At 40.4% G+C, this 20238-nt stretch overlaps 1 protein-coding gene across 1 annotated transcript; it reads right to left on the reverse strand.

Annotated features, from left to right (window-relative positions):
* Nucleotides 1-789: 789 nt before the first annotated feature.
* rab11al (RAB11a, member RAS oncogene family, like) lies at nucleotides 790-19616 on the reverse strand. Its single transcript, XM_079240310.1, has 5 exons — nucleotides 19325-19616; nucleotides 9604-9799; nucleotides 7672-7865; nucleotides 5387-5467; nucleotides 790-2260 (listed from the first exon to the last, which is right to left on the reverse strand). Exons 1-5 carry the CDS (start codon nucleotides 19362-19364, stop codon nucleotides 2121-2123), a joined length of 651 nt encoding a protein of 216 aa, XP_079096436.1. The 5' UTR covers nucleotides 19365-19616; the 3' UTR covers nucleotides 790-2120.
* Nucleotides 19617-20238: the final 622 nt, after the last annotated feature.

The following is a 20238-nucleotide window of genomic DNA, read 5'->3' on the forward strand; positions in this document are numbered from 1 at the left end:
GCAGTTTTACGGCAGAAAGTTTCATTCCAGCTCTAAAAAAAAACAAAAAACACCAATGTGTCTCCTGTGACTCTTTTTGTTTGAGATGAATCATGAAGGTCCTCCTGGTTTCCATGGAGATGAAGATCCTCCTGGTTTCCATGGAGATGAAGGAGGTTTTATCGTGATGTTTGCTTCACTTCTTTCTGGATCTTCATGGTGTTTCTGGTGAATTTGGGCTCCAACTCTGGAATCTCCCGACTGATCATCGATAGAGGTGTTGATAAGATGGAGCTGAGATGTTTACCTGCGTAACAGCTCGACTAAAACGCCTGGAAAACAGCTCAGGTTCACTTTTTATCTTCTACTTTTGCACTATTCCTCGTCAAACATTACTGGTGCTGCTCTCTCTTGGTTTCCTCTGACAGTCATGTGACTTTGAGGGGATGTTTACATTTTCTACCGTCTTCCAGGTGAATTTACGTCTCCTGTAGTAACGTCACATGTCTCAGCCTCGTCTAGAGACCAGGACTATAACTCCAGTACTTGTAGCTTTGGAGATACTTCATTCATTTTGGACAGAGGGACGTAAGAAAATAGGGCTTGGCCAAGAAGAGGTTTAATCGGACTTTGAGCATTTATGTAAATACATCTGCAGTCCATTTAACCCAATGAACATAAGGAGACGAGCTATAACAAATGATTTATTTATATATATATATATATATATATATATATATATATATATATATATGTGTGTGTGTGTGTGTGTGTGTATGCAGTCCACAAATATACATATATTAGAATAAAGGTTTAAAAAGCCCTAACCTTCACCACCCAGTTTATGACCTGTGAAGTCAACAGACGTCTGTGTTGATGTGAAAACACATCAGCAGGATAAACACCATCTGTGTCCATAACCTTTTGGATTTAATCAACCCCTCCTATCGCTACAATCTTTTCTCCCTTTCCTCATCTATTAAACTATTTAGAAACTAACAAACACAATCCTGGCTGCTGAAGTCACCCCCCCAACCCTTTGACAGGAAATAAAGACAAGTGAAAGTGAGGGCAGACCTCAGGGAGATCCCAGAAGGCAGAGTCCTGTTCCAGTTACATACAGTGTGAAGAGATAGAAAGGAGTAGGACAGCAGGCAGTGGAGGATTTCATTTACAGTAAAACAAGCCATCTCGGGTACATCAGAGACCACAGGAGGAGGGCAGGGCTGAGTGCCCTCACTGCCTCATCCCCTGAAATACTATCCATCTATCCATCCCAGCTAGCAGGCAGCAGCACAGGGTTGTCCGTGCATTTAAACCACATCTTACATCCTTCCCTTTGCAGCTGAGAGTGTTGGGGGGGGGGGACGGTCATAAGGGAAGGCAGAGCAGTTAACCCGTTCCTGAGTGATGCAGCTATCCCGTCTCACTCAGAGTTAATGCTGTGCAAAGCTTGCAGGAGGCATGACTCATCTCTGGAAAGTGTGCCGATGAGGAGAGCCTTCCCAGTAAAGATCAAAAGCTATCAAAGAGAAAGCGTCTGTCACCATTAGGGAGGGATGTTATTGCTCTGAGAGGCCTGGAACCGGGCAACAAGCTGACCGGGTCCGGCACGGGCATCAGGAAAACGGCTGCAGGTAAAGGAAACGAGGAGGAAAGGCTGGAAAATCCAAAGCAATCAAGTGTTCAATAAATATAGCATGAAAGAATGGTTTAAATGTTCTGCAGTTTGGAGAGAAATTGGGAAAGAAAAGGTTCTTCAGCGCTTTGGAAGTGGACTTTTACAGCCCAGTATCCCCAGAGCGGGACCAGAAGGGAAGCTTTTACCAGCTTGTAAAAGAAGGGCTTTGAAAGGGAGGATGATTTGTAAAGATAGAAACTGGATGATACCAGAAGGACCTTACACTGGGAATGGTTTCCGATGACCCTGATCCTCCCTCACCACACATCCTGTCTGCTCCTCTGGACATCTTCGCCATCCCTCCTCCTCCTCACGCCGCATCACATCCTAACCACTCAACAGACTCATCACACCTGGCACCGCTCCACCTGTCTCACCCTGTCCATCTGTCTGTCTGTCCTCTATCTGACTGTTTCTGTAGAGGGGAAGGAGGAAGAGGAGGAGGTCAGTGGAAAAAGTCTCAGTTGGTCTGGCAGCAGACTCCCTTATTGGACGAGTGCTGGGTGGGTTCGACTGTGATGGGCACCACGTTGGAGGCCGGCGAGAAGTCCGAGTGGCTCTGTCCTGACATCTGCCGCTGAGACACGATGTTGTAGATGGCTGCGACGGAGAGAAGGGAAGAGACGGAGTGAGTCAGGAGTAGATGCCGATAAATCCGACCAACAGTGGGACATATTGTGATAAGGACAAACAGCACGGCAAAAAACTGAACAACTGTTCTATCCAGAGTCTTTCCATCCTAAACTGGCCTCGTTGCGTCATGAGGTGGAATGGCGTCTCCGTTCAGGCATTCCTGAAGCTGCAACATGTTAGAGAGAAACATCGCCAGCCTGCAGTTTCATCCCGAGTACACAGGAGTTCAAGCAGAGAGGTCAACTTCCACTGTTTCTATCTCTCCTCAGAACATTTCTAAAGGATTCAGCTTCAACTCTGGCTAGTGTGGCACTGGGGTGGGCCGCACTGACCACTTCAGAGCAAACATCTCTGACTTACTGGTGCGTTTTACCACTTTTTCCTGCAGCTCGCAGCCAGATGTGGAGCTGAAAGCAGTCTCGAAATAATCCCAGAACACTGAAAGCAAATAAAAACTCCTGGCTCTGACACGTCAGGTGGCTAAACTCTGATTGTTGACTAGAAACCGACTCAACCCCTGCCGCCGTGCACATGTAAACAATAACCCAGCAGGATGACACACACCCCCCCCCACCTGTAATCTGTCTTCTGTTAAACAAGCCGTGGTTTTCTCTGCAGCACAGGGTCTAAAGTTCAGCTCTTATTGCCTTGCTAATGCACTGCTGACTCCTTCTCTGCCCTAATGAGCTAATTAGCAGCGCCGACTCAATAAGGCCTGTTGGTTTGAAGTTATTGTAAATTAGAAATAAGTGATGGAGCTGCAGCGTTGGCTCGAGCAGCGCCGTTGGAGAATGCAGGTGGTGAATTGCTGCAGACTGACGGCGACGGGCTGTGGGGAAACTCTGGAAGCGCTGCTCCCTGCTGGATCGTCCATTTCGGCTCTCTGGAGGTTGAGTCACAACAATTACTTCTTTTTTTTTTCTCTCTCTTATCAAACCTCCAGCAAAAAAAGGAAAAAGAAAACACGCTTGTCACTGCGGCCATGAAATGGCTCATGTGTTTACGAGGGAAAACCAGTTTATGATCCAGTCTCTTGATGATTCAGCAAGACAAGACCTGGTTGCTGGTGGTTTTCTTGCAGCTGGATCTCCAGACTCCTGAAATTCTTGTTTTTTAGAAGTTAGAAATACATATGAGCGGTGATCTTGCAACAGGCGGCACGGTGAGGAGTGGTTAGATGGATTTTGCTGCCATCTAGTGGCAGAAGTGAGATGTTATATAATCTTTCTGCAGTTTAATGCAACCTTCTCTGCAAAGTCTTCAATTCTGTTTGTTTTTCTTCCAAACTGTCAGAATTTCTTCTGATCGGAGCAAAAGCTCTCCAGGCTTTCTGAACCTTTGCTTCTGTTTTCCTCAGTCCGGTCCTCGAGCCGCAACATTTTCAGAGGAAAGACGCAGAAAAGGATGATTGATCTTTACATTTAATGATCATCCTTTTCTGTGACCGCCATGAAAGCATCAACACGTGATCTTAAACACGTATGAAACTAAAATAAGTCTGAACATTGAAAGCGATAGTCCTGCATCACACCGAACGAGGCGTTTACACAACATGTAAACACACACGTCAAACTTTTCCAGGTTTCAGGAGTTTAATTTAAGACCAGTATGAATTAAATTTTAGACCAAAACAAATAACTGAAAATAGAGGGCGGCAGCGTGGTTGCAACGGAGCCATTTGCCTGCTGGTTTCACAGGATTTGTGGTTTAACCACCGTGTACGAACGTTGGCAGTGGTCTACGTTCCAGTTGCTACTGGAATTCAGAATTCCAAGAAACTTCTGACAGAAATTCTGAACTGGGATCTCACAGGGGATTATGAGATTCCAGATTTAAACCGCCTGCGGGACCACATGCCGTCCATTTCGTGTCCATTAAGTTTCTGGCGCAAACCGCGGCGATTTCTTATTGATATTTACGTCGTTCGTAAAAATTGCGTTTTATTTATAATAACCACCTAAAACACCTGGTGTTGTCATGGTGACAGTGTTACAACAGGTTTGGGTTTTTCATCTGTTTTGCAGCACAAATCGACTTTGGTGGCGTCCATTCCCGATTACCCGGGAATGGTGTCACCTGTTCTTGAATGCTAAGAATTATGAGACTACTTGAAGGCACCACGAGAAATGTGGACAGAAAACGCAGAATTAAACGTTTCACTGTATTTTATAGTAAAACTTGTATTGATAAAAACTAACGAAGCGTTTTACACTTTTAACGGATCCAAACAAACAACAAAGCATCTGCAAGTTAAAACTAATAAAACTTAACTAGATGGAATTTAAGACTTTGGATGAAAATCTGGGGTTTTTTTGTAAGACTTTTTAAGGCCTTAAATGAAAAGTGTGGAATTTCAGACTGTTTTGGACCCTGCAGGAACCGTGTTTACACTCGCTGGAACCAGTCAAACGCCCACAGTGGGAATGATTTTAAACTGGATTCTGACACATCACACATTTTTTATTTCTTTCATGTCAGTGTGAAAATCGGTTTTCCAACCTGATGATTCCCAAACTGGCAACATGGCAGAAACTGGAGACGTGGAGGACAGAAGACGTCAGGACTAAATAAACCGTCTCCAGCAGATGGACAGGATCTGAATGTGATCAAACAAGTCCAGTAAAGACCTGAACCAGGACCTGAAAGATGCATATGGACCTTCAGTTTATCCATCAGAGATAGTTTCCATGGAAACGGGGTGGTCAGGGAGCCAGAAACGGCTGAGGTCACATGATCCATCCACTGGACTGAAGATAAGAAGGTCTGATAAAGAGATGGATCCTCTCCAGAGCCTGGACCTCTGTGGGTCTGACGGAGCTACCAGCTGGTTCCTACACTAAATGGATGGAACAGCAGATGAAGTTCTGCTTGACTGATGAGTCTGAGGCAGCTGTAAACGGTACAAACTGTTTTATGTGTAATTATCCACATTTCAGTAAATCTGCTCCTGTTTCATGTTTTCATGTGAAAATAGACTTAAAAGTCAAGACTTTTGCCCAGTTCTGTGTCCTTCAGGAGAAGACACTTCTGCAGGTTCAGCTTGACGTTTTGACGTAAAAAAATAAACCAAATGAGCAGAAATGTGATACTAACCGGTGAGAATAGTCTGGAAAGCCAGTTCCACGTTAGAGGAGTCCAACGCCGACGTCTCCAGGAAGGACAAGCCGTGCTTCTCTGTAAAAACACACACATGCACGTGAAGCATGTGTAACTTCCATAAACAGCTGACATGTTCTGCAGTGATCCACACATCACGCAGGTTTTACCTGTTCACACTCGAAACGGTTAACATGACACACACATTACATACATGTTGCAACACAAGAAGACTCGATGTACAAGACGACAAATATAAGACGAGGATTCTTCTGTAACTGGATAAACATCTTTTTAAAAGCATCATTCAGTGCTTTTTATTATTTAGTGTGAAACAATAATTGATTATTCAAATGACAGAGTAATAAGGACTTTTTTTTTATTAATTGTGATGCTGTGTGGTTATTAGGAACTGGGCTAACATGGATCATTTTATGGATTTAGTTATCTGTTAACTGGATTATAATGAACTGGACTGAAGTTGTGCTTCGACGTGACCAAACCGCCGTCATACAAATAAAGTTTAATTCAACTGTAAGTTAAGTTTAAGTGAAACTTCTCCCATTTTCTTATGATTTGGGACAGAAAATGAAGCAAGGTTGGCGTAAAAAAAAAGTTTTATTTTATCCCTTTTGTTTCCACATTGACAGAGATTGTCGTTTTTCTTCCACCTGCTGTTTATAACCTGGCAACATGTGATGACGGGAAGTCAGCAGCTGATAAGGATGTAAGGAACATTTTCCACTGGGATCAGATTGTAAAGTTTGTTTCATCAAATCTGTAATATTGTAATGAAACTACTAAATCAGAACAACAATTTTTAATGTTATGAAAATAAAATAATAGTTTCATTTCAGCTTTCATCTTGCCAGTCTGGTTGTGTGTTTATGTATGTTTTCTAGTTCAGATTAGATTTTTTTAATTAATCCCCTTGAGCAGAAATCTGCCACCAACAGCGCTTCAATTCAACAACACAATAAATAAAACGGTTTAATAAGAAAATTATAGCATTTTAAAGAAAGAAAACTGCAGCAGAACAGCTCTGCGTGTTTGAATGAAAATGCTCTAAAAACATCCATTAGAAAAAATGAAAACATTCACAAAAAATCTAAAAGCTAATAATATTCATATCTAATATTAATATCTGCTGGAATCAAAGACCTTATAAAAAAAAAAACTAAACAAGACCTTTCAGGCTGTTTCAAGAGATGAAACTATTTTTTTGTGAACCTTGTTTTCTTTCCAAACGAGACGTCGCGTGACGCCTATGGGTCCACTCCATTTACTGCCCGGGTGACCCACCGGCAAGCCAGGTGGGAGGAGTTTTCACTCAGATCCATCAACCCCGTTTTAACCACAAACCAATCAGTCGGTTTGTAGATAAACTGCAGAAAATGTTCCAACTTGATAAATAATGGCGATCTTGACTTATGATCAGGGTTTAACTACACATTTATACATGATTCCAAAAACAATTTCTGTTGATTTTATGACTTTTTTGTTTGAGGCAGTAAAGTTAAGTTCCAATCCAACTAATTGTCTCATCTGTCCTCCAATGGACACTGTTGCACTTTGCTAACTACAACCTGAAAGAAATGTTTACGAAATGACTTCATTATTAACTTTTTTTTTTTTTTTTTAGGATCAATTTCACCCTGAAAAATCAATAGATATTTGTTCTGGTAAAATATCTTTCCACCAGCAAACGCTCTCCCCTCCATTTACCGCCGCCGCCATTTTTCACTTCCTCAGGTCTTCGCCTGGCTGACGGTAAAGGAGCGGACCCAAAAATAACGCTATCATCACACATAACCGACTGTTTTTAAGTCTCATGTCACAACGCTCAGTGGTAGGCGGCGTTGCTGCATGTAACCAGCTTCCTCTGATCATCCTCGCTTGTATATTTCACTTCCAAATGGAACCAGTCAAGTCTGAATAAAAGATAATATCCAGTTACTATATATTTGCTGTTGAGTGTGTGTGTTTAGTTTGTTTTAAATGAAGCCTTCACACATTAAAACACTTTGCATAGACGTGGTCACCTCGTAAACATCATAAATAAGGTCAGTGGAACAGAAATGACTTCTTCCTTCTGTACTTCCTGTTTTATGCACAACCGATGAGGAAACGTACGAAACGCAGCATTGACACCACAAAACCACAAAAAGTGTTGGATTAAGCGTTCCCGCGGTCAGCAGCCGACCAAAGCAGCTGGGAATCCGCTCATCCAACCTGGCAATGATCTGATGACACCAACATGAGGCTGCCGTGCGTGTCGCTACCTGCGAAGCCCTTGGCCTCGTCCGTGGGCACCGCCCTCAGGTGGCGCAGGTCGCTTTTGTTGCCCACTAGCATGATGACGATGTTACTGTCTGCGTGGTCCTGCAGCTCCTTCAGCCAGCGCTCGGCGTTTTCGTACGTCAGGTGCTTGGCAATGTCGTAAACCAGGAGCGCTCCGACTGCACCACGGTAGTACCTAGCAGATCAGATGAAGACGATGTGAAGGACAGCAGACGTTGGGAAACTTCTTTACACTTCCAGTACAAACTGGTCCGTAGATCATTCGAATAGGAACACTGAACTGGTTTAACGGATATCACGTCTTCATCTGGAACTAAACCAAATCAACTTGCAGTTTCACAAGCTAAAAGCTCATCAATATGACGTGACAGATACACATTTATACATCACACGTATGTGCAAACTGCACATACAATAAGACTTCTTAGAGGCTGATAATTCAGTCAAGCAAAAAGAACATTTAAAGCTAAAGTTGGGTTCATAAAAATTTACTAAACGTTATATTTTACTACAGCAACATGGAGGAACTTGTTGAATAACACTCAAATTAATAATAAAAAGGTTAAAATGAAATAAACTATAAACTATAAATAAATGAACATTTAGCTGAAACTTTAATTAACAAGCGATTCTTTTGCCAGACATGAGATGTTTTCTGCATCTGTTTTTGTTAAAAACTCCACCGTCTTTCTGCTTATTTGGTTTCTAGATGCTGCTTTAGTGCTGAAGCTTCAGCGCTTCGGTGATGGACAGCGTTAGCAAGCATTAGCTAGCGTTAGCTAAAAGTCTAAACACACATCTCGGCTCTGCCTTTTTATAAAAGCAGACTTGATGACTTGGATTGTTTTTCTCTTAATATTTTTCCCTTTACGGGGCATTTATGACCACAGTTGTCTCTATTTGTTGCATTTTATATACTTCTTCATAACTTTTGCTAAACGCTAGCAGCTAGCTGAATGTCGTTTTCTGCTCTCATGAGTATGTTTTACAACTGACTACATTACCCCCACCAAGAAGCTGCACTGAAACTAAACTTCTCATGGAGGAAAGTTATATTTATTGTACCTAGTAAAGTTATTCTCTCCTACAGAACAGATGGCCCATATGTACAAACACCTGTAGGTGGGGTTCAAGGACCAAACAAGGGCCACGGGCCGATGGTTAAGAATCACTGAAGAAGCGTACAGCAGTAAAGTTTGCCCCTGACACTGAGGGTAAAGAGAAACTCCGGTATAAACCCATTTTTTTCTGCTTTGAGTCTCCAGAATGCTGATTTCTGGTCTGCCTAGACAGAAAATATCTAAACAACAACAACTGCGTTTAAACGCAGCGCAGACTAAAACCAGCAAGAGTGGTCGCATTACAGCTGTTTCAAAGTCTCTGCTTTAAAAAAAAGTATTTCAAGATCCTTTTCATTGATTTCATGGTAATAGTCTGCACTTACAGAGCTTTCTAACCTTGTTAGGTTATAAAAAGTGCTTTCGCATCACTCATTCAGCCATTTGCACAAACACTCATGCAGCAGTTTTCCCTACGAGCGCAGCGTCTTGTCCATTAACACTCCAACAGGCAGAGGATCAAACCGCTGACCTTCCAGCTGGAGGACGAATTTATTTCAGTCTTTTGTAGTTCAGAGAAGGAAAAAACTTTAATAAAAGTAATTACAACATGATGGGAGCTCCTGACAAGCAAACATCACCTTCAGGAAATGCTGAGGTGTAGCTGAAGGCAGTTCTTGCAGTAAAAGACTAAAACCTGAAACAGAACTTTTCTTCTGGTGAGTAGAAGCTCTGCATGGTTGTTTCTTTTGGATCAATAAGGTGCAACTCATATGAAAAGGGCTACAAATACAACTAAGTATTTCATGTCTTGACGTGTGAATGAGGCGCCAAGCACGTTGAAGAGGAACTCACGCGGAGGTGATGGCTCGGTACCGCTCCTGTCCAGCCGTGTCCCAGATCTGAGCCTTGATGGTCTTGCCCTCCACCTGGATGCTGCGCGTGGCGAACTCCACCCCGATGGTGCTCTTACTCTCCAGGTTGAACTCGTTGCGGGTGAAGCGGGACAGCAGGTTACTTTTCCCCACGCCAGAGTCTCCGATCAGCACCACTACAGACAAAACGAGACAACAGGTCAGTCGGCGTGACCACGATGAAAGCCTGAACGTGTTTACGGCTTTGTTTGCAGCTGATGGACGTGTAACAACAGAACGTTGAACCACCTGCTGTCTTCCAGGGACAAAAGCAGACAGGAAAAGATGGACACTGGAGGTAAGGCGGCTTGATCTGTATTTCATTTACAAACCATCCCAGAATTTACACAGAAAGGTGCAAAAGAAAACAATAATAGAAAAATAAACAAGAAGAAATTAAATGAAAACAGAAGAAGCTCCGTCCGTCTCGGCAGCCAGTATGAACCTCCAGTGTAACCAGCGTCGATCTGCTCTTCATCTTATCTGCCATGTCTTCTCTCCGTCTGAATGAACAAACACAAACCTGGAATCGGACGATTTGCTTGTTTAACGCCACAAACATTGAAGGTAAAAGCGTCCCAGACAGGTGAAACAGAGGCTCAACACGCTGAACGCAACTTTAATTCTGCTTCATTTGACAAAGTTTTTCATTCATGCATCACCTCGTCTTCTCTCTGGATGCCCAGTAGGAGAATCATATGCAATAAAAATACAGTTGTCATCAAATCAAACACTTTCATTAAAGAAAAGGCTGAATTTACAACGTCACTCAAATAACTGGACACTGATAACAAACTAAAAATCTGCTAAATTATAGTTTAGTGATATAAAACAGTTTTTTTTTTTATTCAATTGAATTGAAGAAATAAAAAAAAAATCAAATAAATCAGTCCTGGACAAATGAGAGACAAAATATGTGCCACCAGGTGAAAACACATCACTGTCCTGGAAACATCATTGTTGTTCAACTAAAAGTTGAAACTAAAAGTTTTTCAGTAAAGTAACATAAATCATTTGATCATATTTGTTTGCATTTTAAAAGTATTCTTATTGAACTAGAATTGGAAAATAATGATTTTCATAAAATGTTTCATTTATTTTTACTTTTGTCAATTTCATCTTGTTTCACAGGCAGCTGGTTTTTCCTTCTGTAATGGGGGGGGTATGAATAAATATGTGGACGACTGTATGAACATGCAACAAACACAACAGCATGACCATGACACTGTGGATCGTAATCAACGTATCTGGAATGTGATCGTGGATCCATACAGAAAGAATGTGGGAACATCGGTCGCCTGGCAGACGTTTGACCTCCGAGTCGTTTTCTAGTTTCTATCATAAAATTTCACCTGGTGGAAAATATCTTTAGTCTCTAGAGGATGTAAATGAGCAGCAGGTTAATAACGAGGGTCTGCACGCAGCAAACAGAGGCAGCTTTTTTGTTTTATGTTTGTTTTACAGCCATTTATTGCAGCATTTCTTCTTTTTTTTGGTGAAACTTTGGTGAATCATCTGGTCTCTTTCTTTTTCTTTTCATTTGGATCCCCATTAGCTGCAGCAAAACTGCAGCTATTTTCCTGGGGTCGGACACGTAGAAAGCAGAACATTTCACATTATAAGTAAATGTATCATTGAAAAAGAAAATAAACTAAAAGATAATTCTATTACATGCTCAACAATAAATCAGGAACAATGTGTTTTTGCTGCTGACTCTCTGGGGAAGACTTGAGTCCTGGTTACGTTACAAAGACTGGAGGCTGCATCGGTTCCAGTGCTGTGAGAAACTCTTGTCAGGGAAGCAGATCACATCCTCACATGAGCACATTAATCCTCTTTTACAACTAAATACATTTTTATTGGCAACATGTCTTGATTTCATGATGGAAACCATGACAGAATAAAAAACAGACAAAATGTAAGTTACAGGGTGATGAATCAATTTTACCTCACATTTAAGATTTGTTCTAAATGTGTTCATCACAGTAAAATCAATGCAGAGTCTTTTAGGAGGAAATGTCCCTGACGGGAAGGAATGTTTAAAACAGTTAAATATCAAGAATTTGCATGAAAGCATCATGTAGGTATGTTATCGTCAGGAACAAACCAAACTGCGAGTGAAAGAAGCCGTGTCAGTGTAAGAAAATGTGTCGAGCGCTCGGCCTTCATCAACCTGCTGCTCTTCTCTCACAGCCGGGATGTTTGCAGCGAATTATAACCAACAAGCTCGTCTTCACTGTTGAGTTGCAGATTTTAAAACTTACATGACTGCTAAGATACAGAGCAGCTCGTCATTTCCTGTCTGAGCTGCACGGCATCAGAAAGCTCCTTCTCCCACATCTTTCCATCTCAGATATAAACCATTTATAGACCTTCTTCTTTTCCCCCTCTAGTCATCCAACTATATGCAGAATATTGATGAACATTATTAACACCTCCCTGGAAAGAGTGTTTTTACTGAACTTCCACAGCTGTGGACATATCACCTGGTCTCTTGATGCCGCAGTGCAAACTAATCACGCCAACATCATGTCGTCTTTCTAAATGTTAAATTCATCTCCATACAGACTGAAAACAGAAAAACAAATGTTACAGACAAGTTTAACATCAACATAATTTACTAAAAAAGCCCTAATAACCGTCCTTCGGCTGTCAGCCGGCCTGTCAGGATCCTAAAATCATAGCTGAGAATCAACTGTCAGAAAAGTAAATGTTTTAGTCTTGTTTTTTAATCCATTCTACTACTAAGTGTAATGTCATAAGCTGCATTTCCATTGCACTTAAAATAGCCTGAAAACTAAACATCGCAATTTAAAAAAAAAAAAAGTAATGGAAACACCTACATTTAAAAAAGGTCTTAAATATTAATAAAAAGTTTTATGCTCTCATGAGGTGGTTTTTCAGACTGATGTAGAAATATGTCACAAAAGTGTAATGGAAACACTTTTTTTGCATTTACATGTCGCTGGACGTGACGTGAAGTGGGGAATCGTGACCAGTTCATTTCCGGTAAAGATGGTGCGGTGTGGAACAAACAGCAAATTTCAGACTTTTAGAAAAGAAAATAAGGGGAGAAAAGCTTTGAAAAGTCAAAACAGATTATTTATAGCAAGTAGAAAAAACCAAAATAAAGATATGTGGCTTCCTTGCATGGACCGCAATTCATGTAAAACCTCGCTCGGCTGACAAGATTTTACGAGAACTGAGGCTTGTTTGCTAAACACTGTTCAATGGAAATCGCAATTGTTGTTCGCCCAAACTTACAAATATCCCTTTTATTTTGAAAAAAAAAAAAAGAAACGCAGCTATGGAGAGTAACAACTTTGACAGAAAAACCACAATTAGGACTGTGACGACATGCTTTTGTCCCGATTCAATTCCGATTTTCTTGGGTGCTGATTTGATTTAAATTGCGTTTCTCACAACTCTTCCATATTTTGCTGATTTTTGTAGATTAAAAACAAAAAAAATGTACATAACTATTCATTTGCTTGTCATTTTTTTTATTCCAATAAAAAAAAATAAAAAACAACAACACAGTAACCAGACCATCGTTTTGATGCTATACTGCCCAAGAAGACAAGCAAAAAGACCAGTAAAAACAATAAAAAAAAAAAAATAATAAATAAATTTTATAATGGATTATTTGTATTTATTTGAAAAAAAAATCTATTTTAAAACTGTGAAGCAAAAAATCCAGATTTTTTATTTTTCGAGTCGATTTTCCCACCCCGTACCACAATGTTCCCAAGTCGTGGTGAAGTAAAATCACGTTAATGTGCATCTAATTCACTTTAATGGCACACTGTAGCTTCTTGGAGATGTAGTTCCCAGGGCCGAGGAACCACACTTTTAGGGTCCCAAGAAGACATTGTCCGAGAGAGAAAAAGACAAAGAAAGTGACTGAGCTAGGAGATAATACACAGGTTAGCGTTGGACCAACTTTTACTAATGAGAGAGAGCTCAGAGAAGAGACAGGATGCAAGATGGACGTTGAATTATTTGTCGTGAAAGTCAGAAAATTTGTCCATGTTTAGTACTGAGGCCTAAAAACTGAGACTCTTCAGGTATGCTACGATTTGATTCAGATTTCGATTGAAAAAAAAAAAAAGGATCTGATTCAATTCTTTCCATAAAAAACGCATATATCAGAGTATTTAAAAAGCGTCTTGAAAGACAAGTAGAATTGTTTAAGTATATCACAGTTGAGGGAAGTTTTACATTTAAAAAATATTAAATATAAAGTATTAGCTTAGATGGAGCGCCATACTAGGCCATTTAATTACACAAAAAAAGTCAAATCTCTCTGAACCCCTAACTACAATATAAATCACCTGTGTGAGACACGTAATTCTGCTTAAAGATGGAAAATGACATCTTACAGCTTCAACTAGTTTTTTCCATGTCAAAGGAATCGATTGAGTACAATCAATTGAAATAATCACAGTCGTCTCCTGACATAATGACTGTCCAGGTCACATCCAGTGTGGTTAGATGACCTAAAAACCTTCAGGGATCAGGACCTCACCTGAGCCTCATGTCTGCAGCAGAAGGAAGAGGACAAAGGAAAGGATGACTGAAAGTCAGCAGCTTTAGAAAACCATTAATTGGTCCAACAGCACATTCAGACTTTTTTTTAATATTCTTTCTGGCAAATATCTCAGTGAGAAATCAAGGTCTGGTCATTAATCATGCGGCTTTACAGTTGCTCAGAAGCTTACAATCCCCTTGCAGCAAAGCTGAACCCCTCCATCTGCAAGCGTGAAGACCAGCAGGATTTAGTCGGTGACTGGAAAGCCGGTTTTAGCGATCCAAGTTGATAACAACGCTTTAAAATTCAGATTTCAAAAAGGTTGCACCATCCCCTAAATCCGACATGTAAAATACAAGGTTTGTTCTAACACTGAATACATGATGGTGCACTTAAATATATATTATATAGTTTATTTTACAAGGAAACTCGCTACTTTAAATTTTGGAATTGTGAAGCACTTCACTCAAAAGGAAATCAATACAAGCTTTCCAGAGCTGACAGGATATCTCAATTGGAGAGAAATTTAGTTACTTTTCTACCAGTTTGGCATGTTCTACTGTAACATCCGACAGATCTGTTACACAGGTTTCTGTCATAAAATAAGGACCAGATTGAGATCTGGACTGTTTACTGGTCACGCCGCTGAGAAAGCAGGACTTTCCTGAAGAAGTTAATCTGATCAGATGCATCAACAACTGTCGTTGTGAATGATAAGGAAAGAAAAGTGTTTGACATGTCAGACGCCACCAAGTGGCAACTTCCGGCTGTTAAAAGAAAAGTGCTAAAACCTGCAGGTCCTCCTTCATCCACTAGGGGCTCCAAAGCAGAGCAAATCCCCATTGACTCCCATGTTAAAAAGAACAACTTCACAGCAGAAGTAAACATGTTCACAGCAGAAGTAAACATGTTCACAGCAGAAGTAAACATGTTCACAGCAGAAGTAAACATGTTCACAGCAGAAGTAAACATGTTCACAGCAGAAGTAAACATGTTCACAGCAGAAATAAACATGTTCACAGCAGAAATAAACATGTTCACAGCAGAAATAAACATGTTCACAGCAGAAATAAACATGTTCACAGCAGAAATAAACATGTTTGTAACGGCTTTGCTAATAAAACGCTGCGCCAGGCAACTTATCATTTACAAACCACGGCTTTTCAGACAGTATAAGAACTCTAAACACCAAACAAATGACACAAAGCACCACAGGAAGTGCTAGGGGGCAGTATTGTCATTTTGTGTGCAACGCGTCGACAATGAAATTTTGCGTCGATACATTTTCATTGTTGACAAATCGTTGCAGCCTTAGCTTACTGTTAAGGTGATTTATGGAAGTTTTAGGTCTATATTCCCATCAGGAGGTTTACAATCCAGCTACAAAATGTAATGTTTGTTCAGAGACTTTATACGGCAAATCCACAACGGATCCATGATAAAATCCTATTTACCACATTTCCATCCTCAAAAATCATCACTATCAACACTATATTGTTAATAGACCTTTATTTTGACATGATGATATTGATTACACCACTTCCTGTCAAACTTTCCACCAATCAGAGAGCTTAATGTCCGATCAGGAGCAGCCAAAGATCAGCAAGTGATCAGAAATATGTCTAAAAAGAAATATAATGGTTCTTTATGGCTGGAATAAAGACTAGAAGAGGATTTTAACACACAATGGTGCCAAAAACTATCAGAGTTGGAGTTGGTTTTGAGAATAAAGCATGTAAATAGTGGCATAAATAACTGGAAATGAGGAGAAAGTGTAAATATTTTTAGAAAATGTGCAGATGAGAGAAAGGTTTGGTCACTGTCGATCTGTGTGTCATTTCCACGCAGTTCTGTAGATAATAAATTCCATTTTCTTGCTTTAGTTTCTCTTTATGGAGCGATATCTTCTGATACGTTCATTTTACATAATTTCAGCCTCATAATCTGACACCTGCGGCTGTCCTGAAAAACTTTATATCTGGATGCCCACTGAGATTTAAAAGGTTCAGCTTGATTTCTTTAAAGAACAAAAACATCTTGGAGCTTAAAGGGTTAATGAGTATAAATTGTGTAAACAGTTTGCATGGCCTCAGAGGACATTTTCCAGGAAAACTTGGCGAGTTTTACTTGGAATATGTCCTGTGGGGACATGCAAACAATTTTACAGGAGCAAGAAAAGGCAAAGTTTTCCTTTCAGCACATCTTTTTAAAGATCAAATGGAGTCGTCTTCTCCTAAAACAGACAGAACTGAGAATTATTTAGGTGGCTGTGGGTCAGAATAAAACTTCCACAACTGTCAGGTGAGCCAGTCTGTCAGAAGGAAGCAACTCCCCACCCTCCAGTTGGGAAATAGGAATTGGTTTCAGGAATGTTGAAACTTTATGAACCAACCATCCGCGCTGTTTGCACATCTTCCCTGCTACTTATGAACTAAAACTTGTGAAAAAACTAGGATGTGGATGTACTACTGTGGTAGTACTTTATTGGAAGTGTAACACCGTGTTGCAACACTGTCAGTCTCGTGACGTTTTCCCATTTCATCTGGCACAAAAGATGTTGGGTGGAGGAGAAAAATCATTACACAACTCTTTCTAAGTCCGCTGCCACCAGACTGGTAAAGTCAAGCCTGCCTCACACACCCATACACTCCTCTATTGTTCAGTCTGAATTCTTTCTCTGACAGATACGGCCACCTTCTGTCACGTTGTGCGATGCTGCCGCCGCCAGATGTAGAGATGATACTAAATGTTAGATAAAGTCTGTGTTGGTTGAGGATAATTGATAGACTAGTAATGCCTTGACTGTACGTAAAAGCAGTGAAGAATCGACTCCAGAACGTGTTTAATTTCTTCCACTTATGTGAACTTAAAGCGGCGTATCGTCCTGGCTACAGAAGCCCGTCTTCAAGGAGGCTTTTTCAGGTTTCAGAAGGGAAATGACTTTTTTTTATCTGAGAGGATTTTACTCATTTAAAAAGCAGAGCTGGACTAGAAAAGAGCATGAATACGCACCCACACAGCTCTAAACGATGTCAGATTAAACCTAAAATGTACTTTTACCTTTTCATGGGAACATAATTTTACTTTCTCTAAACATTTCAATGCACATTTAATGTTTAAGGACTTGTTGTGCAGCTTGTTGGACTCAGACGTGGTTCAGGATGTTCTGGTTCAGTGACAGCTTGTACTTAAAGAATCCTTTTCATTATACCACTCATTTTCCCATCAGACTATATGTATCAATATTTATCTTGAAATTAATGTCATACAGTCATGTTATATCAGTTTTTTTCAATCTCCTGTAAATTTCACCCAAAGTGTCGAGGCCTAACCTCCTGCAACCTTTACAATCCAAGGAGCCATTTCTAATTTCACTCCAGCAAAATAAAAAATTTAGAGACGCGAATGATCTTCTGAAACAAGACAACTTATCATTTCTGATGATCGATTTAAGAACTTTTTTTTTCTATTTTAGCTTTTAAAAGAAAGAAAAAAACCAAAAAACTCAAAATTTGTTGATATTTTTTGTAAAATCATGTAAAATTTTGAAAACGTCACAGTTTCCGCCTAATGAAGAAGAAAACTAGATCTTAGTGTCATTATGTCGTTATAAACTGCTAAAAACCTGCACTTTCTGTTATTTCTATATTTAAATGATCTGTTGGTTCTTTGTTTTTTAAGCTTAAGTCATCGAGAGCCACTTGCAGCTCTGGAGCTGCAGGTTTCACAACCCTGTCCTAGAGACATAAAGCAAAAAGATTTCAAGCAAACCAAGTAGCTGAGAAATGTGCATTTAAGTGTCGACCCAGCAGAGGAAGAACTATTTAAAGCCAGAAATATTGCAGTTGTCTTTGGTTTTTTTGCATAAATCTGTTTCTATCAGTCTGTCGTTGTGAAATTGAGAGAGAAAGGGAAATGAAATTGATCAACGGTGTAGTAATGGGTTAGGGAACCACCAGTTCATACTTTTGCATACTCATTTCCAACATGTGGGGAGAAAGCAGAAAAAATATTGCAAAAGGCAGAACAACTTTGAAACAAAAACTCATCTAAAAAGCAAGTCTGCTTTGGATAAAATGACAGCACTGAAGCAGGACGACTTCCTGCCCTGACACAGAAAAATACCTGTGAGCTCGCCCAGCATGACGACTCGACAAAATCATTCATGTTTGTGATTTACAGGTTAATCACGACTTAGCTAAAACCGCCTCGAGTCAAAGTGCGGCTGCGAAAGACTCATTTCATCCCCAGAAAACACATCGCGGCATCCGACTGGAGTACGTGTCGCCCATCCTGTGGGATAGATTCCTGTGACCACACACACACACACACACGCTTAATGCAGGTTTTTCCAGTTTGACAACACGATTGTTGAGTGTTTTATATTTGAAGAAGCCAGAAGTGCTTCAGTTCCCCTTATTTATGAGAGAGTGCAGTTGTTTGTACCATAAAGCCGAACAGGTAACACACCTGTAGTACCAGACGACACATTAACATGATATTCTGCCATTTTAGACTGGATTAACCTTTTATTATAGCTCCACTTATCTATGTTAAATCTAAAACTGTCTATAACAAAGGCAACTTTTTATCATCCTTATACATTTAAACACTAAAGTTAATAAGTAAATAATGCTATTATGGTTTATATTTAATCTGTTTCTAAAAGGAAAAGACGGTTTTGCCTGATAAATCTTGTATTAACTTTTCAAACCTTTTTTGCTCATTTCGTCTTCATGTAAAAGCACAATTAACTACAAAAGCTCAGATTTGTATTTTTCCTAAATGATCAGTGCATTTAGCTGTTTTTTAAATGCTTTTTAAAGAGATGCAGGGAAGTTAAGATGAATAAAAATAGTTAAGTGTGAGGAAGCTGGAGACCCTATGTTGACCAGCAGTGCAACCCCTGATCATTGCATCATCATCTGGTCGAGATGTAAGAGCTGTTTACCTGCTAGTGAGGTCATTTTATAACTTATCAGACAGAAATTTGCATCTGGAGGCAGGTGGGTTCGTCTCTGCGACGTCCTGCCCGTTCGGCTGCTGGCAACCCGGCATCAAATGACACCAAGCGCAGCTGAAGCGAACATTTAGCCATCAGGTTTAAACTGTAAACACCTGAGAAACTTACCTTTAAACAGATAGTCGTACTCATCTTCTCTGTTTGTCATGGTTTCTCCTTTTTCGGGGACTCGCTCGAAGTCGAACAAACTTCGGGCGTATTGAGTTACTTCGACACCGTTCAGCGACTCTGACCTCGGCTGGGAAACCCCGTCACTTTTCAGTCACTCCACCACGATGTGAAACAACCGTTAGAGTAAAGAAAGAGACGTCGCTGGTGCTCGCAAAACGTTTTTTTCTAAGCAGCGTGATATCAACTCCAAGCCCGGAAACTTTCGAGCCGTCTTCCTCACTCTCTGTCACTTGCCATTACCGAGGCTGCAACGTAACCCAGCTCTAAGCCCCGCCCCCTTCTTGTTCCTAATGGTCAATAGTTGATCGACACCTGTCACTAGCTGTCATCTGATTGGTCGGACGTCTTGTCGTTCACGGTTTAGCGGTTGGTCGTTAACTTGGGTGACGTACGCGCTCCCGAGCAGCAACAGGTAACGTCAAGCCTCAGGTTGGCTCAGCTGACACACAGCAGGATGGCGCATGTCTTCCTGCTGCACGTGACGCCGCCGTGAAGCGCAAAACTCAGGTGTCCAGGAAGACATTACACGTCATACTGGGAGTTGGACAGATGACATATAATAAGATATACGCCTTAAATCGCGTTTTGCTTTGATTTATTGGATAAAAACTCAGTAAAATGATGAAAGTAGTCCAGCTGGCTCTAATATCACTCACGTTTTTCCTCAAACACCCACCTGAGCGCTTCCAACCACTAAAACTTCTGCTTATATAGATAATTTCTTCATCTAGTGCATTTAATGAACATTTAAACATTTAATTCCCTGCATGCAAAGTGGTCAGAACAGTAAAACCAGTAATAAAACCATATATATATATATATATATATATATATATATATATATATATATA

The sequence above is a fragment of the Telmatherina bonti genome (assembly GCF_933228915.1).
Source record: "Telmatherina bonti genome assembly, chromosome: 5".
NCBI classification, from domain to species: Eukaryota; Metazoa; Chordata; class Actinopteri; order Atheriniformes; family Telmatherinidae; genus Telmatherina; species Telmatherina bonti.

Bases quoted from the DNA above. Each gene is read 5' to 3' on its own strand.
- rab11al (XM_079240310.1), bottom strand. From the start codon at position 19,364: ATGACAAACAGAGAAGATGAGTACGACTATCTGTTTAAAG. The intron at 9,800-19,324 runs GTAAGTTTCTCA...TTTTGTCTGTAG, and splicing joins GTACGACTATCTGTTTAAAG to TGGTGCTGATCGGAGACTCT. The intron at 7,866-9,603 runs GTGAGTTCCTCT...CTGATCTGCTAG, and splicing joins TACCGAGCCATCACCTCCGC to GTACTACCGTGGTGCAGTCG.